Source organism: Lathamus discolor, chromosome 2, assembly GCF_037157495.1.
Source record: "Lathamus discolor isolate bLatDis1 chromosome 2, bLatDis1.hap1, whole genome shotgun sequence".
NCBI classification, from domain to species: Eukaryota; Metazoa; Chordata; class Aves; order Psittaciformes; family Psittacidae; genus Lathamus; species Lathamus discolor.
Window position 1 is genome coordinate 12,497,476 of NC_088885.1, and position 18,561 is coordinate 12,516,036.

The 18,561-nt window shown below is 40.4% G+C and overlaps 1 protein-coding gene across 4 annotated transcripts in view; it reads left to right on the forward strand.

The window, feature by feature from the left end:
* The window catches only part of AMPH (amphiphysin), a 109,580-nt gene that overhangs the window by 50,840 nt on the left and 40,179 nt on the right, over positions 1-18,561 (forward strand). For all 4 annotated transcript variants that reach the window (XM_065665741.1, XM_065665742.1, XM_065665744.1 and 1 more), the window contains exons 3-6: positions 7,319-7,373; positions 13,765-13,859; positions 16,134-16,229; positions 18,263-18,370. In XM_065665741.1, coding sequence (XP_065521813.1) covers positions 7,319-7,373; positions 13,765-13,859; positions 16,134-16,229; positions 18,263-18,370 — 354 coding nt within the window. The remainder of the gene's footprint in view (positions 1-7,318; positions 7,374-13,764; positions 13,860-16,133; positions 16,230-18,262; positions 18,371-18,561) is intronic.

Here is an 18,561-nt window from a genome sequence, read left to right on the forward strand (position 1 = left end):
GTAGCTTTCTAGCACAAATTAATGCCTACCAGGAGGTGCATTAATGTCACCAAGAAAATAGCTTGTTATGTAAGTATGAACTGAGGTATCTGTCATCTACATGAGCTATCATGTAGAGCTCACAGAAAGGCACTGGAGGGTGAGAGAACTACTCCCACACATTTTGCACAGTGTAGAAATTGGCTTCTGTCGCTGTTTGCAATTTTTGTCCTGAATCAGTCCTATCTACCACATGCACTTCTGCCCATTCCATGTAAACTCAAACCCTGAATCCTGACTGCTGGAATGCTTGTTAACTCTTGCATCTTCTGGTCACTTAGCCTTGATTTTCCTCTCTCAGTGCAGAAGGGAGGGATGTTTCAGGAGCCACTGGGCTGTCGTGTAGATCCTCACTCTTCCTCAAAGATGAGAATGATGGGAGGTAGAAGAATCTGTTTCTCTGAGGAGGGTGGTTACTCCCTCAAAGTTCTTGAGGTCCTGAAAATGATGGGATTTAATAGGCCTGAAGAAGCACTCACAAGCTTTGAAACCATGCAGGGATTTTACATTTTCTGTTGTGTTCCCCTTCTTTTCCAAGTACGCTGGGATATCAGTGGAGCATTTCTTATTGATTGTCCTTATCTTGCTGCTTATCATTGCTGTCAATATCCCAGCTGTTTTCACAGCTAGTAACTGTGTTTCTAGAAAGAAGGTGCATCTGTAAGGCTCTTATTTGGTGCAGAAGGAGCAGCTGGAATATCCACATGAAGTGTTTTATGGGTTGTTTCTTTTTTTTTTTGCTAAAAATTGAGTGAAATTAAAAAAAATTAAAGATAAAAGAAATACTTTTCAAGCAAATTCTGTGTCAAGTGTTTGTACTTTCTGTCCTTTACCAAGAATTTTCTGTAATGGTGGTTTTCAATTGAAAGTCTTGCTAAGGGCTAAGTTGGATCTTAGCATTGTTCCTTTTTTATTTCCTCCTCCTTTGATGTACAGAGAGGCAGTAATAAACAGTCAAGGACCCTTCAGGAGCTGCATGATGCTAACTCCGGATGCAGATGTGACTTGGGGCCAGGGGAGGAATTTTGCAGGGAACTACTACAGCTCTCTTGAGAGACACATATGGGTGAGGCTAAGCCTGCTGGCACACCAAATAAGGCAGACTGATCTATTTTTCTTGGTTTCCTACCTTATTGAGCCTGCAACACTTGGGAGGTCAACTGATCTGAAGTATACAACAATCTTTTTATTAATGCTCTTGAAAGATAATACATGAGGACCCCAGTTCAGCTCAGTGAAAGGCTAGACAAAGAGCATAGTGAAATCTTCATATGCTATTCTTGCCCGAATAGCAGATTGCATGGTCAGGTATGTATCAAGCTCGGCAGAAGGCTATGTGTGAGGGTATGTACAGCAGATACATCTGTAGGAAAAGCTCATTTAGACTCCCCAGTGATCCATTGCCATCTCTTTCTGAATACAGCTGGATAAAAGCCCCTTCTGGACTTGACTACCCAGAGCTGAATTACTCAGATGAATCACCATGGAGAAACTGAGTCATACCATGTCTGGAGAGAACAGACCACAGTGGCTTTGCAGAGCCCTGTCAAAAGCAGTAAGCTGCTGCAGCTGAAACCATGAGTAAAAACATTGCCATTTTTAACAGTGAATACAGCTGTTATGCACCTTCTCTTAATTAGTAGATTGAGAATTGCCACTCCAAATCAAAACTCAGGGAACACACAAGACATATGAAGTCATATAAGACCCTGTATGACACAGATTTTCAGTGTATTGCCAGAAATTTCATAAGGCTAAACCATTTCTCTCTGCACAGCTAATTGTGGATGTGCTCAGCTTCTGAATCGACCCTGAAGTTCAGAAAAGGAGTGAAAAAACAGACAATTCCTGCATAGTTTTCTCAACTGTGAAAATGCCAGGTCCATCGGGGATTTACCTGAAACTTCATCTCTATCCTGTTGTTCAAGCAACTGCATCTTATACTTTATTTTTCAGACAGAAGAAGCAATTCCCTTATCCCCAAGTGACTCACAGTGCTTTCTTCATTTTTGTAAGGGTTCAATATTCTGTTTTATGTCTATGCATATTTACCTCAGTATTTTTCCATATGTAGTTGAGACTTCTTTTACAGACTACAGTTAAAATATATCTTAAAGTTTAAAACCATTAAAATTACATACCCTATGTGTACACACAGAGATATAGCAGCTGCTACTACACAATAAGCTGCCCATGGCATGTCATCAGAATAAAGCAAGATGTCAAGTGCTGTTGTTGCTGGTTCATAGAACTAGATGAAAATGAAGAGCCATTTTTTGCTGTTAAGTGAGCAGAACTTGATTATGTGGACTGCTTTACTTAATGTATGGTTCCCAGTAAAAGCTGCTCCTTGGATCTAATTGTTAGTGCTTCTGAAAAGGTTTATCCTGGCCAGATTTTCATTTCACACAGCATGCTTAGCTGCCTTCCAGCTGTGGCACAACACAGTCTTAAAATTGTTCTGTGAGAAAATTCACAGTTATTGAAGTGCTGGTTTTGCATCAGATGTGCCACTGCTTTCTTCAAATTTATTTGTGCCTGAAGATTGCCAAGATGGGATTCACCAGCTCCACACAGGCACCAAATGTGCCTCATGTTGTCCCACCTGGCCCCCAGATGTTGCTTCAGACAAGTCCATGGCTTTGGCCACAGTTCTGTGTCACACCTCCTGGCTTTGTGGTCCTTTTGAGCACCCCATGGCATCTCTCACTGCAACAGGCACTGTGTTACACTGAACTGCAGGAGATTCTTGATACTTGTTAATCTGCAACACATTGTTGGTTCAATACAGCTTTGTTCATAAGAGACTCCTTTGCTAAGCAAAGGTGATGCCAAATGCTTTCCCTGATAGACAACTCTGAAGTAAATTTGACATAGAAAAACACAGTCTAGACTAGTGGGATGGAGCTTTTTTATTGTGACCCAAAAAGTATTTGCATTCGGGGAGACTGCATCTGACAGGCCTCCAAATACAAGCAACACTGTGCAAAGTATTTTGGGGTCTATGGGAAGGTTTTATCTGCTGATTACCTGTTCATTCTGAAATGTGTGTTTCGGAATTATCTTGCATCTGAGGGTTCTTTTTTTCCAAGACAAGAAGGAACACAGTATACCATTAAATCTCATCTCAACCTCATTAACTTCCAGTCAGGCAGGATGCCCAGGAAGGCGAGGCCCCCTCTTCCACTATTAGACTTAGAGCTGCATAAATTATTATCTGGTTTGCATTTCTGTGGGGCAGGTTATTAATTAACCTGTGCTCCAGGTTCAGCATTAACAGTGCTCTTGACTCTCTCCAAAGTGGAGTGATTGATTTGGTCTTGGTATCAAGCACATGCTGTTCTGACCTTTCTTGTAAAGATATATTGTGTTTACATCCTGTATGTGACATGATAGAAAAATCAAACTTTTCTGTTCTGCCTGGAAAGCTGTGAATAAATGATGCCTGGCAAATAGGTCATCCAGTTCCAGCTTTTTTGGAGGCAAGGTGGCCTTTAATTTCTGAGTGGAAGCAATGATTTTTCTAATGCATCAGGGAGCAAAACCTGGTAAGACACAAACCATGCTTTTTGTTATTTTAGTCATTAGGTTTTTTAGTCATTAGGTTTTTGTATGTCTTGTCCGTCTTACAGCCTACACTGCTGTGGCTCTGTCTTAATTCTAGTGCTAAAATACACTTAAATACTGCTCTTTGAAAAATGTTCAGATGCAGCAAGTGTGTTGTTGCAAGATGCAACAACATGGTGTTCAGAGCAACAAGTTGTTTGGGACATCTCTGTGGAGAGCTGTGTTGATTTTCCTAATGAGGAATATTGTTTTGGATTGTTAGACTGCCTCTCCTGATCTTATGTTGAGTTTGACCAGGTGAGCTAAGAGCACCTGTTTCTGGTGCTGGAGTCTGGTGAGAACATTCCTGCTGTTATCAAACAACCTGACTGTGAAAAGTTTGCTATTAAGAGTACTATTGAGATTTATCTCTGGAATTTTCTTGCATATTACGAAGCTCTGACTCATTTTGCTGCCTCATGTAGAATTAATAAAAGAAACTATGAAATGATAAAGGAATCATCAACGCTCTCTTGGGAAATCTCATTTCAGAGGAGCACATCTGCAAAATGACACCTATTTTTCATTCTCCTTCAAGAAGCTGCATCTCAATTAACAAAATTGATGGTCTTAATGGAGATACTTGTAGCAGTGGTTTCAGAGCCATGAGATGCTTCCATCTGGTAGACCAGAAAATAGGAGTGTATCAGTAAGCATTGAGAAGGGGCAATATTAAATATGTATCAGTCTTTAAAACGGGATTTTTTTAAAACCTGTATGTCACAGTTTGCAGGATATGTGGAGCCAGTAATGCAGTATTTTCACCTCTGAATATTAATTAGTCTGTTAGTTGGTAATTGCATATCTCTCTTCACTAATAGTGAGTTTCCTATAACAAAACGTGTAAGACCAGAGGCACGTTTTGCAGAGTTCATGGGGCTGAGGACTTTTGATGCAAGTTCTTATTTCTGGCGTTTTAGAGAAAGGTCTAACTCTGTTGCCATTGAAATGGAGAGATTCTCTTTCAAATTCAGTGGGAGCTGGCCCTTGCCCGTGAATGCTTTAATATCACATGTTACACAACATTTGCTACTGAGGGAAAATCCACATGGCTCTATGCTGCTTAGATATTTCAGTGGTTTGTGACCTGTTAATAACCTGCCTGAAGGAGATGCACATTGAAATTATTCTTTGGAATGAATTGTCAGGATTTGTAACAGCACATATGGCAAAATATTTGCATCATATTTTATTGCTTTGACTTTTTCTTAAGTGTTCTCCTCAGCAGTGGTAGCTGATAAAACACAATGCTGACCAACAATAGATCTCATAGCAGTTTAGGGTACCAGGTATAAAACTACACGGCAGTACAGCTATAAACACAGTGTTTGAGCAATGTGTATCCCTGACATGCCATTTGTAGAGTATGAGTTAGTCCTAATAGCAAAATGGTGCATGTTTGAGTAAATATAGACTGGACATGAGGACAGCGAATGGGGTTCTGAGCCTTCCAGCTGCAGTTGTTGCTCTTGAAACAACGTATTTTTTATAGTAATTAGAAATTGATATTTTACGGGCACCCCTGCTGCTGGCCCATGATGAAGAATCAAGTTGTTGCATCTACTTCCCATTTTCACCACAAGCGTTCAGGCTGAAGAAGATACAAATTAGAAAGATGATTTCTATACCTTCATGTGACTTCTCAGAGTGCCAGGAATCCTCCACCTGCCATGCATAAAAGGGGAGCTTCCCTACTCTGTCTGCCACATGTTTACATGTATTCCTCTTCAGATCTGAGCACGAGAAATTCTTTCCCTGGGCTCAGTCTCCTCTCACCTGTGGCAGTGTTTTCACATACCGCCTTGCTCTGTGGAAAGCAGACATCTTCTGTCATCTCCCTACTCCCACTCTAGCATGGAAAGGAGTCAGCTTCTGAAGTGTGTTAGGATGCTACCATGTTATGTAGTACAATAAAATGTGTTGTTATAATGAATTGGGATAATACTTTTTACTAAACAAGCATTAAAATGTACATTTATATTCTTTTTAAGGGACACGTCATCAAGCTACCATTATTTTCAGAACTTTGTAATGTGTTGTAAGTAATTAAGCCTGAGGTTTAATGCATTAATTGCTCAACCTGTGCCAGTCTGGCCCCTGATTTGATAAGCAGCTTTGATCCCAAAGCAAGGGAAGGGTTTCTCCTTGGAGCATTAAATATGGTCCCAAACCAGAGACAGATTGGTGGGCTGGATGCTCTTGTGTTCTTGCTGTTACTAGCAGGTCCTCAGATATCACCCTGGTGGGTCTATTCCTGTGCTCAGAATTTAGTTGCTTAAAGGATTTAGGCTCAAAGCAGAGTTTTGCTTCTAATCAAATTAGTGTAAAAGCAACCTGCTGTTCGTTGAACCCATGAAGTGAGTTCAGTCTGCTTTCTAAGCCCAGTCAGGCATTTTTGCCTTCTAAATTCTTCAGTATTTCCAGGACCTCAAGACAGTTGCTCTCTTCTCACAGTGCATTGCAACTGGGGGGGCTTGATCCAGTCCTAAAGGCCTTTGGTTCCATGTAGGTATCTGGGAGAGGCAAGTGAGTTTGGTGGATGTGATACCCATTGCAATGTGTGTACTGGTAAGCCAAGTATTTTTTGGGACCCACCATTGGGATTTAATGTGGCTACAGGTAGATGGATTCTAAGCCCCAGAGAGTCCTTTTCAGCCTGTGTTTCTTATGATCCAACGTGTATGAATGCTCTGAGCATTGCTCTTGCTGATGGCAAAACCTCTGCTGACATCGGAAATCCTTTGGCTTAAGTGGAGTTATAACAGCTTATAGCAGTTGAGACTCTGCCTTCCAAAGTATTCACACATGCACCCTATTGGGTTGTAGCTTTCACACAAATAACATGAGAGAAACTCTAAAGTCGTCAGTCGTATTTTATGGCTGATTTTCCCGTGTGGTGTAGCTGTATGTGGGAAAATGTGACTGCAAGCTGATATTCCTATAGTTTCCAGCTGCTTAAATAAACAATTTGAAGGATATTTTGAACTGATAAACATGGAGTATTTCTAAAATCTTTAGGCAATTGAAGGTGTCTTGGACAACAGTTTTTTATTGGTAAAGTGCTATAGTGTAGCAAGATTTTATTGCAGATCCTAGGAGCTGTCAAATCCAACTTGTGATACAGTCAGAGATAAAGCAACCCAATTTGTTTTGTCTATCCTGTTTTTCAAAGGCTGTTGTTATAAGATAAAGAAAGATCATTTAAATGTATTTGACAAAGAAACAGTTGAGATTTCACTGCAGACTGCAAGATGCATAGCCAAGCTAAACAAAATAATGAATGTTATTGGGGTTTAGTAATTATTGAGTTGTTCACAGTGGAGGTGCACCATTCTTGTTTATACTTAGTGTGTTTTGGGTTAGGATATTGCCCATGCTAACTTGAACTGGACCTTGGCCATAAGATGTACCTGGAATTCTTCCCTGTGCAGGTGCTGATTAAAAAAGCCCAGAAATATTAGCCTAGAGAGAACACTCTACATAACATCTTAGCCAGGTTACCTTTTCTGTATGAACCTGTGCATGCTTGCAACACATGACACTGTTAATCAGATAGCTCCTGAAATTGCTTTTTGTTGTTAAGTTTGACATACTGTATGCATGTTTGAAGGAGTAAAATATAACCAAAATCTGTTTTCACTCCTTTGATTTTTTACGCTTTTTTCTTTTCCAGGCAGAGGGTTCCAGACTCCAGAGAGAACTGAGAGCATATTTAGCAGCCATCAAAGGTGACTTTTCAATTTTACTACATGTTTTCATAAAGCAAACTAGTTGAGACTAGTAGGTGTACAAAGACAAGTAATGGTTTTGTTATTAGTAGGCCACGTTTCTGCTCTTCAGCCTCTTGCTAGGGGTTCTGTACCTTCAGTGACAACTCATGTGTATACAGTCTTGCATGCACGGCTCATCCTTGGCTGACCTTTTTGTGCAGGATGGCTGCCTGGATTCTCACGTTGCATGCATTTTGAGCATCCACAAAATGTTTGCATCTTGTTACTCGTCTTTGTAAATGCTAGAATATGAAATACCCCATGCAAGGCAAGGGATTGCTTGGTCTCCAGAGCTGTACCATTTCCAGGTATTACTAGTTAGATGATGATCTCCATCCAAAACCACACTCCCTGTGATTTCTCATGTATTTCTGACTGTTAAATCCATTTTTTTCCTCTTTTAAAATTTAAAAAATCAAATGTGATCTCTTTCAATACTGCATTGAAAATCCAAGTATCAGAAGCTCACTGGTCAATGGTTAAATATCAGAGATTAAGTAAATAGGTATTTAAATCCTATTGGGCATGTGTAGTTGTAAATTCTGCACATTCAACTTAGCACCACAGGCAGAGTGTTCTCTTTCTTATGCTGCCTCTCTTTGGAGGAGTTGGAGGCCATGTGATAAAGGGAAGGGAATGAGCTGACTGGCAGACAGTAATGGCTTCTGAAGGTAAATATATATATTGGTGCTAAATATCTATACATGTGTATATATTTAATGTAGCTGCAGTCCAATAGAGAGAACATTACAAATGAGTAGTAACATTTGTGGAAGTCATAACAAAGTTTCAGCAGCTGTTGACAGGCAGGGAAGAAAGCTGTTGTTGATGGCAATTGTATAATGGGGAGCAAAGCGGTAGCTCAATGTTTTTGACTGTTATTTACCGGATAGGGTGGGCAAGGAAAATCCTGTACCACACAAAGGATGTTTTACCTTGTAGGTATTTGCACTTTATCTTTTGCTCGTAAAGGAAATCTCAGCATCAGTCATTTTGGGGACCCATTGGATGCTGATTTTACTGTCAGGTTTTTAGTCATCCCTTCCCCACACCCCGTTATCAGGTGGATACTCAGAAGCAGTGTGATGAGGCTGTTTGTTGGCCAGATGGCTTTTCTCTCATGTAGGCTGACTGTTTACATGCTGCTTTGATTTCCGTGTTGGTGACAACAATCCTCCTCTCCATGTTTTGTGCTCTTTCTCCTTCTCTCCTTTTCCTGGTACTCTGTGCATTTGTGGTCCTTTTGCTGGTTTACTGCCTAGTGTGCCAGTCTTTGCACCATTTTGTTTTTAACTTGGTGTTTTCATTTTTTTTCACTTTTTCATTATGTGAGTTTTGCAGGTTTAGCCATGCTTTTCTGCTCAGCATCTTTTTCTTGTTGCAGCCTGTAAGTCCGTATTTCAAAATAATTAGGACTGCCTTACAACATGTCTTTATCTTACAAAAGACCCAGTCATAAACAGCTCACAAGCCTTAAAAGTATTATTCTTCAAAGCCGCAAGTCACCAGCGGGCATTCTTGGCACACATGTTGGCACACCATAATGCTGTGGAGTGAGAGGACAGCCCAAGACAGTAGTCCACAATATGCAGCTCTGACTGGGGCTTCCCCAGGGTTGACTAGTTCACCAGTGGCAAAGACCTACTCAGATTTTGGGTGGCAGAAGCAAATGCAGCAACTGCTACAGTCTCTTTGTTACTATTCTTTGAAGAGTTTGGGGTTGCTATGGCTATTCACAAAAGCATGGGAACCCCTATCTTTAACCACTGGAGTGGGATTTTGGTACCTAGGGCATCTTGGCCTTGGAGGCACGTTATCATCATTGGCTCATTTTGCAGGGAAAAGGGTTGGTCATACCGTTGGAAAGTAATTCACTTGACATCCTTGTACTCTCAGAGGTGTGAGAAAAGTAGTTCATTTTGAAGGGTTCCAGGAACTGGCAAAATAGCTAACTTCTTTAACTAAAAGCATTTTATGAAGCTGGTATGTTGTGAACTCCAGTGAGAAGTTTAATATTGCTGTGTGACTTTTGAGTAACTGGATGTTGGAAGTTGGGAGTACAAGATCCAGGCATGATTTAAGCAAGGAATGGTCAATTGAGCCTTTTAATGACCCTGTGTCCCTTCACTTTAATATGCTTGACAATTTAACATGTAGTATCACATATTGTTAAAAGAATTTTTGCAGTATTCAGACTCCTGTCACTCAGAGGTGATTTTTCATGTTAGCTGCATCTTGATCTTTAAAGCTGGTTACTCAAGGACTCTGAGGAACTATGTTATGAAGCTGTTGAACTTGTGAATGGCTTCCATGTGCTGTTATATTTCACCTGCATGATAAAGTCTTCCGAGTATCAGTGGTGTTTGTACTGACAAGACTGTGTACTATCCCCCATAGCTTTGCTCATCTTGTGCTCAGTCTTCTGTGTCCTCCGGTCTCCTTGGCAACGTGTATCTGGGTTCTCTACTTCATGATTTATTTTTTAAGCTTTTGAGAGCTGTAGGTGACTTGAACAGTTTTATGGACAATTGTTAAAGAAAAACCTTTAATCAGCTTCCCATTCTCTACCTTCTGAGCTCTTTGCAGGCATCAGTGCAGATGGGGAGATATAAACCTGAATCTGCGTGCAGGTGGCAAGGTGGTAGGTGTAAAAAGGGATTCTGCATCACGAAAAAGAAGCACTCGACTTTTCAGGTGGCTTAATGTGAGAAATAATAACCAGTCTACAGGAAGGGAAGAGGAGATTCTGGAGGTCTCTAAGCAGTTTTGCTGCCTGGTTGTTAGCCTACAGTTGGCAGAACTGCACATATGCTCCAGGCACACAAATCATAAAATCAGTTGTGATTTCTTAGAAGCAGTAACACTATTCATCGTATTTATGTAAAATGTAGTAATAAATGATGAAATGATTGAACCTGTTACTGTGGAAAATCTAATGGATAACTAGCAATAACAAATACAAACATTATAGTAGGATAGGTCATTTCCCTGGAGAACTGCATATGAAGCTCTCTTCCCCCCCTCAAATAATAAGTATTAAGACCAAGACGGACGTGGCTCCCTTCATCAGGAAAATGGAATTTTCTCTCTGTTTCAGCCTAGATTTCCCTGCTGGGGCGTGAGGAAGCCTCACAGTATAAGATTCCTATGACAACATGGAGTCCCAGACCAGTGTCAATCTCCATAGGAGCTTGAGTGCATTGGAATTTTGATGGCAAAGAGTCACCTACCCTCTGCCATCTCTGGGGTGCTTAATGGGAATGTGTCTGCACTGCTACCCCCAGGATCCCTACCAAATGTGAGCCTCTAGGAGTCCTTTGGGGCTTCAGGGACAGGTGCTCTTTCCCATAGGAAGGGATGATTTAATCTGTGAGCTTCAGACTTCAGTAACTGGATTATTTAGTATCATTTTTCCTAAGCGATTCAATTATTTTGGCATTTGGAGTTCTTAAATAAGTGACCCAATTACCAAGAAGCAGCAGTATTAAATGAAACGATTGATATTAAATATAAATTTTTAACTGTTCATCAGCAGTAAAAATTCTTTCCACATTTCTTAGTACTTTAATGACTTGCTTTAAACAATCTTTCTCAGTGATAGCAGTTAAAAAAAGCAGAGACAGCCTGCAGTCTGTGGCTGAGACACTAATCCTCTTTAGTGCTGAATAATGCATAAAAGGTATCAGCACATAAGAAACAATTCTATGTGAACACCAGGCAAATAAAATAAATCATTGAACATTTTAAGTTTATGTCCACAGGCATGAAAAAGAATTGGAAACCACTGGATTGGTATTTACCTGTGCACGCATTTGGGCTATTGCAGTAAACCGAGGATAAATGCGGTAGGAGTAGGAGGGATGGTGCTGGCCTGTGGAAATTTCAGACTGGAGCCTCTGACTAAAGAAGCCAAGTACTCTTAATGCCCACTTGCCTCAGGCTGCAGTTGGATTTGATTGATGTTTTTGACAGGAATGTTGTAGAATGGAGGATTACCAGATTCTGAGAACTGAAAACTAGTGCAGAAGTTGATGTGACTTTGGTATGACTCAAGTGTGGGATATTAAGTGTCTTTTACTTATTCTCTGAAGTAGATAGGTGCCTGAGTCCTGTAGTACTTATAAAAGAAAGTCTGCATTAGGAAAAGGTGCTCCACCCAAGCCTGGTCTATGACCAAGCTGAGTACAAGCCGCAGGAGGGATTAGAGAGCAGCTGTGCTAGCAGGAGCAGACGTGGCAGGTTTAGCACACAGCGTGCTTAAAAGCACAGATTCAGGTATCAGAAAGGATCAAGCATAAGCAGGGATGCACAAACCTTCTTGCTGTCTGCATTCACCCTGACTGGACACAAACAGCCTTCTGGAGTACCGTGCTGGTTTTGACTTACCTCCTGAGCTGATCAATTTGCATTGACATTGAAGATCTTAAATGAGTCCTGCTTGGAAAAATACGTGAAGATCATCTGTATTTTACTGTAATCGGTCATATTCTAGGCAAAAAAAAAAATATATAAAATTAAGTCCTTTTATTTATTTATTTATTTCCTTAGCTGGTGATACATCATCCCAAGCATTAAACACAAAGGAAAAAATGAAGAAATGCATCTTGAGTTCTTGTGCTGTACCAATTCTTTGAGCTGAACTCTTGTTAAAAAGCAGCAAGATAATCCCTGAAGAGATCAAATATTCTGTTTGGCCCTTGTGAACACCAGCATTTCCTTTGTACTTGTTCTCCCCCTCTCCTGTGCCATTCTCTCCTTTGTATGCAGGGTCAGAGAACAGCCATCTACTTTCAGCTCCTTCAGTATCTTTCTTCCCCTCCTACCCGTTCTATAGACCACTATTTTTGTATTGGGAAGTGTGCATTACTGCAGTTATTTTCCTGTCATATCTCAAATGTGTGTTTTGGAGTCCATGATGGAATAGATACTGACTAGGTCAAGTCTGCCTTTCTAGACATTGAAGTTTCACATGAGTTCTCTTCTTCCTGAACTTTTCTATGTGCAGAAAACAGAAATATCAGTGTTATTCCAAAATTCAGCCACTGAGCAGTGGAATCTGAAGATAATGCTAGAGATAATTTCAAGACAGCACAGATGTGCTGCAGCAAACAGACTTTGGCTGGGGGGAAAATGTGGGGTTTTCTTTTTGAAAGTTAATGCTAAGTACAAAAACCCCAGCAGCGTTGTTGAGATTTTGGAAAGAATTTGAAATTAAGTTGTGAGGGCAGTAATTTATTCACTGGGGTCAAACTGATCTCACTGAAAATAAATGTAGGCTCTTTCTCATAATATCATTGAAGCTGCTTTACATTTAAGCCTGTTCCTCTGTGTATTATAGAATGCTAACCCATCAGGAGTCCCTGTTCTTGTTCCACCTGCGGTAACAAGTGCTCTAAAGGTGACTGATGCAGTTTGGCTTAGCACACTTCTCTGTAGACACCTCCCCTTTGCAGGAGGGAATAGGTGCTGGGCTCCACATACTTATAAACCTACTGGGTGATGATACAAGATAATAATTCTTTGTGAAACCAGGTCCATTACAGCACTTTCCCCATGTTCAGGCATAAATTTTCCCTAGACACTGTCTCAGCTCTTGCCGGTTCTTTGCTTCATTATGAATATACCCTTAGGTCAGCATCATTATCGTGGGTACAAGAGTAACAAGCTCAGTCTTTGTTGCTTTACACTTGAAAGGTCCTGAGACTGAAATATGTTTGAAAACAAGGAGAGAAACCCTGAGTTCTGTTCTACCTGTGTGTGACCTCCCCCATTATGGGGAACCCTTGTGTTTAGTGCAGACCTCTTCTAGCTTTTCTCCTACGTCCGTGTTTATAGCCGGCAATTGCCATGAACCTCTGCCATTTTAAACATGCCACCCTGTAAATGCCACCTCTTCCACAGGGGTTGCCGTGGTGCTCATTATGAACATGGTGGGAAACTGTTTTGTAGGGTGGAAGAGCTGAGAATAACCAAAGCCAGGTTGCTAGTTGATTGTCTTTTCAGTGACTGTCTTTCAGTTGGGTATTATACTGGGTAGTCTCTAGTGGGCAGGACTACCCTCCAGTTTGTTATTCATGTTCAGATATATTTAGTTCTGAATAGAAATCCCTAATCTAATAGAAACTTTTTTCCCCACATATAAGTATGGGTTTATCCTTCTGTGTGGGACATTCCTTGTTAACTTTAGGGAGCTGTGTGAAAATAAAGGCTTCGTTTCAGCTCATGAAAAAAGTATTCTAAATATTCCAGTAAGAATAGTATAATGGGTACATGTGGGTCAAAATATAGATATCTAGCAATTGTTTCTTGTACTTTGCAGTTACATGTTCCTTCTTCTGTCTAATTACAGGGATGCAAGATGCTTCAAAGAAGCTCACAGAGTCTCTTCACGAAGTATATGAACCAGATTGGTACGGACGAGAAGATGTGAAAATGATTGGAGAGGTAAGATGTGTGGGAAGAAATGTATTTTGGCTGCAAGTCGGTTAATATAAGCTGTGTAGGAGAACTGTACATCCGAAATCACCCTTAATTCTTCCTTGCATGTTAAATCCTGCTTTCTGACCATAATTACTGGTCTTGTGAAATGCACCTCCTGCTGACCAGATGCCGCATTTGCAATGTCTACTTTATGAACTAGCTGACATAAGCTGCCACTGAGGTCAGCACCAGTGTAGGCAGAATTGATAGTAATAGCAGCTGATTGACAAGGTTGTACAAGGTACCTCACATCCAGTTTTACAGTCAGGATTCTCAATTGAACTGAATGTTAAAAATTATCAAGTCTGCTTTATCCTCGTGTGCTGTATAGCAACTGTTGAGTCAGTGGCACTAAACAGGCTGTCTGACAGGACACTATTTGACAAGAATTTGGAATTTAAGGGCAAATAAGGCTGCAGGGCACGATTCATTTTAGCCTTTTTTGCTTCTTTCAGTGATTACAGAAAAACTGTCTTTTCTAAAGGACACTGCAGGAATTTGACTTGAAGTGCTCTGAATTGCCTGCTTAAACAGCCTTAATTCTGGGGGAAATCTGTCAGCAGATGTGCTGGTGGTGACAAGAAAGTGCAAACTGTTATCAGTGCAGCTTTCAACCACCTGGCATTCGGTTTGCAAGGCCTCCTGCATAATATAATTAACAAGAGAGTGGAAGACAGAGCAGTCTTCCCAAATCTGCATAATGATTACTTTTCTTCTGTCTGACTGCCTTCCTCTACTCTTCCCTGCTGCTGAAGGCATGTCATGGTTTTGATTTTAAAAGCACCCAACCTCCAAATTGTATAAGTTCAAATACCACACCATTTATATTGTTTTAGGTAAAACAGCTGGAAGATCTCTTGTTGCATCTTGCTGTAGCACCTCATCTTGTATTTGTAGACCATTAGGTTTTACACTCATAAATTTGTAATTCTCTGTGAAAGGACCAGAATTTGGCTTTTAATCACTGGGACAAATATATAGGGACAAATACAGGGACAAATGTGAGATGTGGGCAATATGACAAAATCTCTGATTATGATTTTTCCCCCTGTATAATTGCAAATGTAGATTTATGCATCACTCATCCTAGAGTGAAAAAGAGTGATCCATTTGTGCAGTCTGGGATGTAAATGATCATTCCAAAAGGGACCCATATAGATGACCTTATTCTGTACGGTAGCAAAGATGATTGCTTGAAGCAATGTTATTTGAGTCCATTAGCCTTCAGAAAATCTCCATGGTATTAATTTGTCCAAAATATGTATCAGCAAGATACAAAGGCAAATGCACAAGAGTGGCAGTTGCTTGCTATGATCTAATGCTGTGTTGCTCTGTAGACCACTGTGATTAAATACTGTGTTAATATGAGGTATTTCTTTTAAGCATGATTAATAGCTTGTAATAATTCATTAGGGACTCTGTTAGGGTAGAATATGAATGAACTGAATGCTAGCATTACACAGCATTTATAATATGCCCTATAGTAGCTCATGATTAAACAAATACTAGGGAATAGCTTTCTGGACTTCTAAGGATAACAGCACTGCATAGCAGTGCTCCCCATCTTTAGCTTCCCTTCCACCAAAGGATGTTGGCATGTTTCATATCTGGCATCCCAGCTCTCTAGCAGTGTGAGGCTGAGTTCTTGTCTGTGTATTGGCCATTTCATCACATGTCCCTTAATGGCACAAAATGCGTGGGATAGAAAGACGGTTCTTAGGGTAGGTCTGTACAGCTTTTATTTTAAAATTGACCTAGTAAAGCTAAGCTTATAAATCCTTGCCACTGCTGGGAAACCTGCTTTGTTTTTTACTTTATTCTGTTTACTCTTCTACTTTTAGTTGTGCTTCTTTTCTCTGTGAGGAAGGTTTGTCATCAGTGAAGACACTTAGGCGTAAGAACTAGGGCAGCTTCAGGTTCTGTGTTGTTGACTGTCAGGGACCTGAATCCATGAGGAAGAACATGAATCCATGATGTCCGTATTTTCTTATAGCAGTTACTCATTGAAAGAATGAGAACACAAAGTAATTATTAAGCTTCATCTGATTTTGTTGTGAATTAAAACTTGAAATGTCAAGGTATTTCTTTTCATTTACCTTATAATTGCACTATGATTTAATGCCATAAAGTACATTGTAAAACCATAGAAAGGGTAAAATTTATCAATTACATTTGCATTTCTCCTAGTTTGGGAGTGCAGTGAAACTTCTAAGCACATTTTTCTCTTTACCTTTACAGAAATGTGATGAACTTTGGGAAGACTTCCATCAAAAACTGGTGGATGGGTCATTGTTGACCTTGGATACATATCTAGGACAATTTCCTGATATCAAAGTACAGTAACAATTTCCTATAAAGGACAGTTTGTAAAATTATTGTTGAGTCATAAAATAAATAGCAAATGAGATTATAAGCAAAGAGAAATAAAAAGGGGCAGGGGGTGGGAGGGAGTTTAAGTCATTCCTTCAGCAGCGTAAAAGATGTTCTGTAAGTAAATCCCTAACATTAGGCTGCACTGATTTTCCAAGCAACAAAGATACTTTTCATTCAGTAGTACTTGGAAATAAATCAGCTTTTATAGACAAAACTTAGATGTTTCTTCCTGCTCCAGTTTATTTGGTATGAGAGAGTTCTCACCACCTTCAACAGGGACATGTTAAGCTCTTCAGCTGTTAAAATGCCAGACAAATTGCATGAAAAGCAGGACTTTTGTATTGGCTAGATGCACCTGTGGGTATCTAAATATCTTTCTCTTAAGTAAGCCATGATTCCTATCTTTTAATTTTTTATGAAAAGATTTTGTAATACACATCAGGAGAGGCTGTTGTGTAGATTCTGGCCTCTCCCCTATGCCTGTCTGGTGTACATACAGTCCAGGGAGATGGTTACTAAATGAAATGTGTGGTTATCATTAAAGGTGAGAGGTAGATACCTTTGTATTTGAATGTGACGGTATGGTTATAGCTGGAAGTTCTTTGGGGTTATTTATAATAGAGTAGGTATCACACAGTCAATCCCTTTGTCACTTACAGCAGGGACCAAACTGAAAAGTAATACAAAAATCCCATCATTACTTCGGTCTCAAACTTGCTGGTGAACCAAACTGCCCCTATACCCTGTCAGCATGTGGAATTTGCATATAATACATAGCTTTGTAAAGTTGGTATTTATCAAAAGACTTTTGTTAGTTTTAAAAGAATTATAGCAGGTAAATATTCAGAGCAGCCCTGCAGAGAAGGACTTGGGGGTGTTGGTTGATGGGAAAATGAACATGAGCCAGCTTCAGTGTGCACTTGCAGCCCAGAAAGCCAACTGTATCCTGAGCTGCGTCAAAAGGAGTGTGACCAGCAGGTCGAAGGGGGTGATCCTGCCCCTCTGCTCTGCTCTCATGAGACCTCACCTGGATTACTGTGTGCAGTTCTGGTGTCCTCAGCATAAAAAGGACATGGAACTGCTGGAACAAGTCCAGAGGAGGGCTACGAGGATGATCAGGGGACTGGAGCACCTCCCGTATGAAGACAGGCTGAGGAAGTTGGGGCTTTTCAGCTTGGAGAAGAGAAGGCTGCGTGGGGACCTCATAGCAGCCTTCCAGTATCTGAAGAGGGGCTATAGGAATGCTGGGGAGGGACTCTTCATTAGGGACTGTAGTGATAGGACAAGGGGTAATGAGTTAAAACTTAAACGGGGGAAGTTCTTTCCTGTAAGGGTGGTGAGGCCCTGGAATGGGTTGCCCAAGGAAGTTGTGAATGCTCCATCCCTGTTGGTGTTCAAGGCCAGGTTGGTCAAAGCCTTGGGTGACATGGTTTAGTGTGAGGTGTCCCTGCCCATGGCAGGGGGGATTGGAACTTCATGATCTTAAGGTCCTTTCAACCCTAACTATTCTATGATTCTATGAAATTAGAATTCCTATTATATGTTGAACTCCAGTTGTCTTAGTTGTGTGTCAGAGAATATACTGAGAAGTATATTCTAAGCATTTTTCCAACTCTAGAAAAGAATACATTCTTTATTAAATTTGCACACTGTATAAGGGAAGAAGATACTGCTACCATGAGTTTAACAGGTCCACTTATTCTAAAGAATGATACAAGTTTTGCATAACATTGATATCTCACTTCTAAGGCCTGCAAGCCCTACACCCACAAAACCCCCTTACAAGCCATCTGTAAATGGATTCCTTATTTAAAATAAAGTGATTAGTATGTCTCTTTCACCATTCCCATGTTCCTGAATGATATTGTAGTTCAGATAATAACAGCAGATAAGGGAGGCTAAAAATATATATAAAAAACTTAAATGACAACATGAATAAAACAGCTTTTAAAGCAGTGCTGTTTATGTTGACTTTCATTTCTCCCCCTGTACAGACTCGCATTGCAAAACGAAGCAGAAAGCTAGTGGACTATGACAGTGCAAGGCATCATCTGGAAGCCCTGCAGAGCTCAAAACGAAAAGATGAAGGCAGAATTACCAAGGTACCGCGATTGGACGCATGCTGGCAGAAGAACTGGGGAGCTTGGAGAAGCATTTGTTTCTGTGCAGACACAGAGCACAAAGTTTCTCTTCTTTTTCCCCTCTCACAAAGGGAAATAATGATATCCTTAATCATGAATGTGTATTGGGTATTTTGGTACACTTGGAGGCCACACACAGACTCTTTAAGAAA